We start from the raw sequence: 10,336 nt of genomic DNA, 5'->3' as shown, positions 1-10,336 counted from the left end.
CACTTAATTTGCAATAAAGTTTTTACGCTTATGTAACACTTAATTTATTTTTGTGTAACATAATAAATATAATCTAAGGCTTAAAATATTGAGTGTTACAATTAAACAAGTTCTGTTACACAAATATATGAATGATGTTAAACAAAAATACTACAAGTATCAAATTTGGTCAGATTTACATATGTGTGTGTATATATGTGTGTGTGTGTGTGTGTGTGTGTATGTGTGTGTGTGTGTATATATATATATATATATATATATCCATTAGTGTGCATACCCCACCTTTGTCCTCCAAACCTGAGCACCTTAGTCCATAAATAGCCTTGTAAGGGGTGTGTGTTCAACACACTCCTCCACAAAAAACTCCATCTACTTCCTCTTAATTAAACTCTTCTCACTATTCTTCAATTCCCATGGCGTCCAACAACACATCTCTAAACGACGCCAAATACGACCTTGAGCAACAGCAAACGACACAACTAGGCCTTGAAACCAAAGAGACGTTCGACTACTCCAAACGCTCCCAATGGCTGCGAGCAGCCGTCCTCGGCGCAAACGACGGCTTAGTCTCGACGGCGTCCTTAATGATGGGCGTCGGAGCCGTCAAGCAGGACATCAAGGTCATGATTCTCACCGGTTTTGCCGGTCTTGTAGCCGGGGCTTGCAGCATGGCCATCGGCGAGTTTGTGTCTGTCTATTCCCAGCTTGACATAGAAATTGCCCAAATGAAGAGAGAGAGATCAGGCCCAGCAGCAGAAATAATCGAAGACGCGCAGGGAGAGAAGGACTTGCCAAATCCGCTTCAGGCCGCGGCGGCTTCGGCGCTGGCGTTCTCAGTGGGCGCGATTGTGCCGCTGCTCGCTGCCTCGTTTATTAAGGAATACAGGGTAAGACTTGGGGTTGTGGCGGCGGCGGTGACCTTGGCTTTGGTGGTGTTCGGGTGGTTGGGGGCCGTGTTGGGGAAGTCGCCGTCGGTGAGATCGGCGGCGAGGGTTTTGGTCGGAGGTTGGCTGGCTATGGCTATAACCTTTGGCTTAACAAAGTTGATTGGCTCTAGTGGGCTATAAATGTTGAGAGAAAAAAAATGTATCATTAATATTATTGGTTTTTTCTAATTTTATTTTCAACTTGGGAAGAGAAAATTTGAAACCGCAATTCGGAATCAGATATGGAGCCCGCTGTATTATTATAAAACTGTTATGTAATATAGAGTATGTGGGTCCCCTGTTTGATGTGAAAATATTTTGTTGGTTTAAAACTTGCAATATATTGCATGGTTCCAATATTATTATTTCCATTTATCTCTTGATCTTTAACTATTGGCTGTCTTCCTAATTTATTTTTCATTTTTTTCTTTTGGGCGACTATTCGTGATTTTGGGATGAAAGATGCGATGTGGAGTAGTTGTAACTTTCATTTTAAAGAGTGAAAAATGGTACAAATTTTATTTTTTTAAGTACTTAACTTACCAAAAGTATATTTTTTAAAAAACTATACTTTTTGACTAATTTTTTTTAAAAAATCTATTCTTTAACTAGTTTTAATTTAAAAAGTAAAAATATATAAATTAATTTTAAAAGATAAAAACAAAAAGAAACTTCATTTTAAGAGATATCTTTAAAAAGCTGTCCAAAAGTAAAACACATAAATATTCTTTTGACCTTGTAAGTTGTTTTAGAAGGTTGAGTTGTTTGTAAATTAAGGGCCGTTTAGTTCGCTGATTCGAGTTTTTAGTTCGAGTTGAGATGTGACTTTATGTGAGAGCTTTTTACTGTAGCAAAAAAAAAAAAAAAGATGTGACTATTTCTAAGAGCTTTTTATTGTAACAAAACTCAAATTCTAAACTCGAATCGGTGCAATGAACAATGCCAATATTACAAATAATTCACAAGGGAAACAAACCTTAAATTTTACAATGAAAGAGTGGTTACTATTTTTATATATCAGATCTCTCCTCATATGGGTTTGAGAAGTTCAACCTCATGTTCTGTGACAACGAAAAAAGAAAGAGAATGATCTTTCTCTATTCTTCAGCATATATAATCATGTGTGTCACTACTTAATTAATAATACATGCACAAACAACATCAACATGCCAAACAAATTAACAATATATTGAAACATATACTTGGAATGAAAAATGCTAGACACACCAATTGTTAGGGAGACCAAAACTGACCTAACACATTTTAAAAACTCAACTTGATTCAAAAGGTTAATCTATTAGTTTAGAGTCTTTATATGTATATAAATCACTTTACATTCTCATTTATTTTTCATATGAGACAACACACACATGTATTTTTCTAACAACCTCTCCCTCATGTGTGTGTTCAGTGAGCTCCCCCTTAAACTAAAGTTTCTTGTAGCCGGCACATCCAGCATCACACTCCAAACGGGAGCCAACTAAAGCATGAAAAAGAGAGCAGAAATCATGCGAGTCCACCAAATGCTCTACCATCCGCACCTGCAACAACACCAACTGCGAGAACACCAACCAAATGTTATCTCTTGACCCATACGAACCACCAGCTATGATACCACTTATTAGGGAGACTTCACATGCGAAACTGACTCAACACATTGCCCAACTTGACTCAAAAAGTTAACTTATTGAGTCTAAAATCCTTCCACATATATAAATTACTTTACATTCTCATATACTTTCTACGTGAGACAACACGCATACACTTTTCTCAACACGAATTTCTATAACAAAATTCTGTAACTAAATGACATGGAAATAAATGTTAACATCCCTTAAGTTTGAAAGTACTAATATTGTCATTTCTTGTGCACTGAAGATCGAAACTTAATTAGGATCATATTAAGATATATACATGGCTTGAGAAGGGGTAGGGAAATCTACTTCTTTTTTATTTTTTTATTTAGGTATAGGGGAATTTCTGATTAGCTAACTGATAAATTATATATATAAGAAGCCTACGATCCCACGAATCTTGTTTCGTTTGGAATATTCGATAAAATATTATTTGTTTATTGCCCCCATAGCTTTCTAATAAACTACTACGAGTAAGTGTTCTTATTTAATATTTTAACTCATAATCACCCTAGGATATATATATAGACACACATATGGTTACCCAGATCGTGCAGCAGTGATCTGGGCGCAGATTGAAATCTTTGTTTTTGTTTTATTTGCTTATTTTCTTGTAGTTTAAAAAATAAAAATAAAAATAAAAAAGTGGCACGTTTATCTTTTGTTTGCTTAAAAGAAAATAAAAAATAAAAAAAAAATAAAAAAAGTAGCGTATAAAATCACCTAAAAATCCTAATCACCCAAAATTCTTTAGCGGGGAAAACATTAGGTTTTCGGTAACAAATATGATCAAATTGTGTTCTTACTTTTAAACAGTTCTATGTACATCATTATGGACACACAAGAGTAAAGTTTTGGGAAAATTAATTAAGGGGGGTTATTTTGACAGAATGCTCGAACTTAAAGGGCTTTTTAGTATTAGGATTTGTATATATAGCTACTTCTCTTAGTAGTACTCTTCACTTTATTTGTAGTCATTTTCAAATTAGTATATTTCTTATTTAGGAAGACTTAATAATCTTTGGTAACTTACTATATGGAGCTAATCATAGTGCTCATGACCGGTGAATTCTCTCTATTTTCTAATTAGTTCATGAATGTCCGGACAATATTGAAAAATATTGAGGGTCAATTTAACATTGTTGTGCTGTTGAAAATTTCTGATGTTGTTGTACTGTTAGTCAGAAGTTGCTGTGATCGAAAACATATAGGTGTTTGGTAAAGTTTTTTTCAAAATTGCTGTGAGTACTAGAAGCAGAAATTTAGGTGTTTAGTAAACTACGTACAAAATTATTGTAAAGATGTATAATGACTAAAATAGACATACTTTAACACACGTACTTATAATTAAATTTATTTCTATTTTTATAGTCAATATTCATAATATTTATACATCAAATACTAAAAAAATTAATTTTCATTTTATTAATTAAGATATATCTCTAAAAAATAAATTGGTTTTATTCAAGGAGATTAATTATATATCTATAAAGAAATTAAATAACGTAAATAACTTAAAGTAAATTATTTTTCAAACTTGCAACATTATAATAAAAATATTTTATTAAAATTTAGCATATAATATTTATTAAAGATTTTTTATTTTTAAATAAACATTTAAAATAAAATATACTCTTTAATTTAATTTGGAAGAAATAAAATGAGTTAATTGGGAATTAAGATTTATTATTATGGTCATTTTAGTAAATTTGGATAATGACAACAGAAGTTGCCGTCGAAAAGCAACCCCTGACCTACTTCTCAAATTCTGTTGTGGGGCAACAGTTTGAAAAAGCTGCTGGACAAAAGCAGGTTTTGCCAAACACCATGACCTGTTGCAGCTTCTTAAAAAATGCTAAAAGTAGCCTCCAAAAACAATACCAAACAGGCCCTCAGTCTTTGCGTTCTCTTCTTCCTTTTATTTTCTTTTTAAATTTTTAATATGGTATTAGAACAATTCATACTCCAATGAGTCCCTTATTTTTCATGGTTTGACTTACATATGCGTGTTTTAATGGTAATTCTAACATGTACTAATCAATGGGTATTCTTTGTTTTACACAAATATGAAATCTGCGTAATGAATTGAAAAATTGACCAAAAAAAAAAATTAATATTTAATGAACATTAAATTTAGAGAGATCATAGTAATCTTTTTAATTAATTATAAAGTGATTTGCTGCAAGATAAAGCAAAAGAATCGGCAGATTAGCCAAAAAAAAAAAAAAAAAAAAAAAAAAAAAAAGAATCGGCAGTACTCATCTGTTGCCTGCCCTTGCGTTTGGCTATAGGAATCTGTTCACTCGCATGATCTATGAGGGAGCCTATTAATGAATCATTGATATTCTGATTTGGTATATGGACTGATTTACTGTTTGAACTTCTATACTTTAATTGGTAACTGAGTATCTAAATCAATCAAGTATAGGGATTTCCATAGGACCGAACAATTGCTTTAATTTATCTAGCTTTTTATAAAGTTAATTATTTTCCCAAAAGCTCCAAGTTCTTTACAAAGTGTGTGCCCCTTTTATATATAGAGAGTGACATATTCCACCCCTTACCCAACCTATTAATTCTTCTAAGTAACATTAATTATTTAAAGAGATTCTTAGGTTATATTTGTTTTCATTTTCTTCGTAAAACTTTTATAAATGCACAGTAACGTCTTCGGAAGATAAGTAACGTCATCTTCCTTCTCATTTATGAAACACGAGTCAATTTCGAATTCCTCGTAGCATTTAGTGTTTGATAAAGAACTTAAAAGAAGAAAAGAGAAGAGTGTATTGATTTGGAGTTAAAAGATGGGTTTAATCTCTATAAATCTCTCAAAAATTAGATTCAAGACCAACGAGTTTTTTATAATCAATCATGGTAAGTTTTTCTCACTGAATATTTCGGCTTGATCTAGGCGTCCTCTGAAAAATTTGCTAGCTCCAACACTAAAGATAACGATTTAACAAGCATGAGATAGGACATCCACTTGGACATATTATTTGCTAATATTAGTTTCTGCAATAACAATCGACTGTTGTATTTTAATTTTGATTTTTCGTAGTGTGTTTTCTACATGAAAATATCCATAAATTCAGTCTAAGTACCTACAAATAAATTATAATTAGCAAGATTAAAAATACTTTATTTGTTGTCTTTTGCATTGCTTAAACATATATGCAAGAAGTCAAGAAAGAAAATTAAATATACAGACTAGGACTTGCACGATAGTTCTATATATATATATATACACACGACACATACATACATACATACATACATACATATATATACTTTAAGAATATTTGATATTATATTATGTCATATTATCATGACTATCGTAATTAATTTATGTGCAAATAATAGCCTAAGGGATAGGCTTACACAAAACAAGGTTTTTTTTTCCCCCTATGAAACTACACAAAACAAGTTGTATTTGCAGGGCAACTAATAAAGCTCAATTTACCTGTTAAAATAATATGGTATTCAAAATAACAAGTTACAATATTATAACATATTAGTGAACACCAATAGCTAGTAATATTGTTATATGTATGCATTCATATGTGCATCTCAAAGTTCATGGTCAATGACTTAAAGGGAAGACACCTAATGTTGTTGAAGAATCAAAATCTAGAAAGTCAAAAAATATAAAAGGATCCTTTGCTTACGTATTTTATGTAGGGAACATAATATGAGATGTTACTCCAATTAGAAATAGCAGAAAATGTCAACTTATACGCACCTTATAATATTTTCCAACGAAGATATATATATATATATATATATATGTATGTATACGCATATCAATGTTGGCCTTATAATGTCAACACGGTTGCTTCACTGAATGCATTACACATGACATTTTTCATCCAAATTTTAGGAAAGATTAGTTTGGAGTTTGGACCACTACTCCAACAAAAATATAATTCAAGGAGTTTTTTACGGATAAAATTAGATTGGCCACAAAACAGTCACTTACTTTAAAAGTTCAGGGACCTAATTTTATGGTTGAAAGCAAATATATGCGTGACGAAATAAAAATTAAAAAAAAAAATTGTACTCCATCCGCTAATAAAACACTCTTGGAAAAGTATTTGTCGCAAAAAATGATTTTCTTCTGACAAAAAATACTTGTATTGACGACCTTTAATTCTATCACCATAAAAGATAAATTTATATTAATGACAAGCTTTGATATTACACTTTGTGATTAAATAAAGCGTTTATTCATAAAAGTTTTGTGAGCTGCCACTTAATATTTTATATTAATGTTACATGTTATTTGGTGGATGATAAAGGCTTAACTGAGTGCAAAGATGGGAATCAGCAAAAATCAATGATAATTTTAATGATGGCTAGATTTTCCGAACCTTAATTTGGCTTAAATTAATTAATAGCTAAGTCAACTAAATTACTCAATCACTCAATTAAAGACATGGTACAGGCTTTATAACAAGGCTATAGGTGGACAGCCTAACGATGCAAAATCTCCATACATAAATATATAGTACTATATAGCCACTATGAAAACGACGTAAATAATATTGAAGTGCAGGAGAAAAAATTCAACGAAATATTTAAGTTGGATACACTTAATTATATTTGTACTCCTATGGAACTTCAATGTTTTAGTATATCCTTAGATCTGACATGAGCTAAAATGTCAACATATGTTACGCAATGCATGAAAAAGAGAGGGACTTTGTCCAATTTTATATATTTAACCAATATAGCGATGAAGGAAAGGTCAAGACAAAGAGGAAGAAGATGAAGTTTACCAGTAAATACAGGGAATTTGTGAAGGAACAAAATGAAGAACTACCTGTTGTTCAACTAAAGAAGCTCAAGAAAATTCTGAAGAACAATATAGCGATGAAGGAAAGGTCAAGACAAAGAGGAAGAAGATGAAGTTTGCCAGTAAATACAGGGAATTTGTGAAGGAACAAAATGAAGAACTACCTGTTGTTCAACTAAAGAAGCTCAAGAAAATTCTGAAGAATTGTGAGATGAAGAACCAAGTCTGTGATTGCCACTATCACTGTCCAGGTTATTAATTATCTCGAATGTCAAATGCATATGTGTGTAAATATGAGTATTCCATTTCGTTTGTACTCTCTCATCACAATTTTACTTTCTGTAATTATAATTTCATTTATGTCATAAATTCTGGTTTTTTTTAATACATAAATGACAAGAAGAAGAAGAAACTAGTATCAGGATCAAAATGTTTTTTTTCTTTGTTCTTCTTTACATTTCCTTCGTTGCCATTACAAGTAGCTTATCAATTAATATATATATATATATATATATATACTGATCTAACTTATATATTTTCTTGACATATATGAGTTGGTGTACAGAATGTGATGAAACTTTCTTCCCTTCCCTGCACAAGGACATGTTTGAGATTGTAAATTACTTCAACAAGGGTGCCCAAAAGTTGCTGGAGTTTCACTTGGCTTCAGGATTGCAAAAGTATGTTTTGTTTCTGAAAAACAAATTGCAGTTCGGAAGCCGCCAGGTCAATCTGATAAAAGATGGGAATCATCTTGCGGCCTATGCCACAGTCAACGCTGTTGCTATGCAGAAGATTCTCAAGAAGTATGACAAGGTCCAATTCTTACCTAACACACAAGCCTGATTTAAATACTATTTTTCCTGTTCCAATTTTTATGCTTCTTTATATATATATATATATACACACATATACACACATATATGTATATATAAATATATAGAGATGTAAATTGGACTATTGCAAAATCGAATGAATATCTGATGGTTAAAAATCGTTCAATATGCATCTATCTAAATGGAATCTTTTTGAGCGACATTTATTGTTTTAATGACCGTTTTTAAATAAACGGCTGTTAATTATAAATACGGGTCATGTAATGTATAATTTGTAGTAGTGGAAAATTTCGAACACTAATTTAGCATATATATTTTTGCATATTAATCGATGGTGAAAAACTGCAGGTTCATTGCTCTATGAAAGGACAAGAGTTTAGACTAGAAGCTCAAGCCAAGCATATGAATCTCCTGAAATCCCCTTATCTTTTTGAGCTGATGGCATTTCATATGAATAACCTAAACGAAAACAAGGAAGAAAGCAAGAATAATTATTTGTTTCCCCTTTTGTCCGATTGCCTCCTTCATATTGATGGTGAAAAACCATATCTTTTAGTAACTCTTTTCGACTCCATAAGCCTGAATTTGGAGTTGACTTGTCCAGTTTGCTTGGTGAGTGACTTTCCGCAATAAGTGTGTATATATATATATATGGATAAAAAATATTATTTTTACTATAACAAATTAAAATATAGATGGTACAAGAACAAATTCTCAAATATATACGTTACTGGATTAAGTTCATGGAATAATATATATAGATGTATCAATTAAATGACGCAGGAAACAGTGTTCGATCCAGTTTCTCTTTCATGCAGCCATGTCTTCTGCTATATGTGTGCTTGTTCGGTTGCATCAGTTACCATCGTTGATGGACTAAAGAATGCTGATCCTAGATCCAAATGTCCTATCTGCCGTCAAGTATGTCTTGATTTATCATATATATATATATATAGACTATATGTTTACTATTAGATCATGAGAATTTAAGCTGAAAAAGTTGTCTTGCTCTTCCACTCAGCAGACCCAAAGACAAAACACATCTTCCAATTATATATATAGTGAAGTTTTAGGGCAGGAATTGTTCTTTTTCATTACTGGTACATAGGAATTATCGTTTTTAGTCATTTGATTAATAATGGTCTAATTAATGATTAAGAGCACTTTTGTGTCTTTGTAAACTTTTAATGTGAACACTTACAAATTACACCGTTAAAAAATTAATCCAATATTTAAAACAACAGTTTTTAAGAGTAGTGAAAAAAGGATAGTTCTTAATGTTAAAGTTCCTTTATATACACTTATGTGACGTTTGTTTAAAGGGTTCTGTCTGGTTTAGGATCATGGTTCTTGGTTCTGTTACCGTGTTTTTCTCTCACAAAAAATTTGAATTTTAAAAATTAGAATCATAAATCATGATTTTGAATCCATGAATTAAACGTCACCTTAATATACAAATTTGAAGTGAGAAAGAATCAATATTACTTCACATGATATTAAAATTAGTATCTTCCAGCAAAAAAAGATGTTTAACACTATTACGGCCGGTCACTAAATTAAAATGAAATTTCAGGTAGGGGTCTTTGAAGGTGCTGTGCACTTGGATGAGTTGAGCATGCTTCTGAGCCGAAGGTAAATCTTATATATTCACCAATATTTTTGAAAAATACCCTAATTTTAAAAATACTGGTAAATATATATAAATATATCTATATATATATATATAAAAAATGTTGTTTTAACTGATGAGATCATAGTCGCTAAATAGTACTGCTCATTATATACCTACTATTATTAATTAGCTTACATGTATCAATCTTATTACGTGGCTGCATATTTTAGGCATGAGTCAAATAAATTCATATGCAATTATATTGTTGACTAACTTCATTTTGTTTTATGGCAGCTTGCCAGAGTACTGGGGAGAACGGTTTCAAAGAGAAAGAAAAGAGAGAATTAAACAAGCAAAGGAGCATTGGGAGTTCCAGTGTCGTGCATTTATGGGATATCGTTGAAAAAGCTTGCACAAACCACTTAAAGAAAAAAAAAATACTAATAATAATAAAAATAACAAAAAACTTACGGTAATTGGCATGATTTGGTGCTATAATATATATATATATATATATATATATTGGTTTTTCAATC

General features: G+C 31.4%; 2 protein-coding genes across 2 annotated transcripts; both read left to right on the top strand.

Annotated features, from left to right (window-relative positions):
• The first annotated feature begins 295 nt into the window (after positions 1–295).
• LOC21400867 (vacuolar iron transporter homolog 4) lies at positions 296–1,194 on the top strand. The gene has a single exon (XM_010110349.2). It carries the CDS (start codon positions 414–416, stop codon positions 1,065–1,067), a length of 654 nt encoding a protein of 217 aa, XP_010108651.1. The 5' UTR covers positions 296–413; the 3' UTR covers positions 1,068–1,194.
• A 6,267-nt stretch (positions 1,195–7,461) lies between these two features.
• Positions 7,462–10,203, top strand: LOC21400866 (probable E3 ubiquitin-protein ligase BAH1-like 1). Its single transcript, XM_010110348.1, has 6 exons — positions 7,462–7,603; positions 7,918–8,168; positions 8,537–8,800; positions 8,972–9,109; positions 9,762–9,820; positions 10,095–10,203. The coding sequence occupies exons 1-6, from the start codon at positions 7,462–7,464 to the stop codon at positions 10,201–10,203; spliced, it is 963 nt and encodes a 320-aa protein (XP_010108650.1).
• Positions 10,204–10,336: the final 133 nt, after the last annotated feature.

The sequence above is a fragment of the Morus notabilis genome, unplaced genomic scaffold (genome assembly GCF_000414095.1).
Source record: "Morus notabilis unplaced genomic scaffold, ASM41409v2 Scaffold511, whole genome shotgun sequence".
In the NCBI taxonomy this organism is placed as follows: Eukaryota; Viridiplantae; Streptophyta; class Magnoliopsida; order Rosales; family Moraceae; genus Morus; species Morus notabilis.
Note: the sequence above shows the minus strand (reverse complement) of the source record. Positions and strands in the feature narration are given on the sequence as shown.

What these genes read in the sequence shown, in the direction of transcription:
- LOC21400866 (XM_010110348.1), top strand. Translation starts at nt 7,462, where the DNA reads ATGAAGTTTGCCAGTAAATACAGGGAATTTGTGAAGGAACAAAATGAA. An exon ending in TTGCCACTATCACTGTCCAG is followed by an intron (nt 7,604 to 7,917) that starts GTTATTAATTAT and finishes GTTGGTGTACAG; the next exon opens with AATGTGATGAAACTTTCTTC. An exon ending in AGCATGCTTCTGAGCCGAAG is followed by an intron (nt 9,821 to 10,094) that starts GTAAATCTTATA and finishes GTTTTATGGCAG; the next exon opens with CTTGCCAGAGTACTGGGGAG.
- LOC21400867 (XM_010110349.2), top strand. Translation starts at nt 414, where the DNA reads ATGGCGTCCAACAACACATCTCTAAACGACGCCAAATACGACCTTGAG.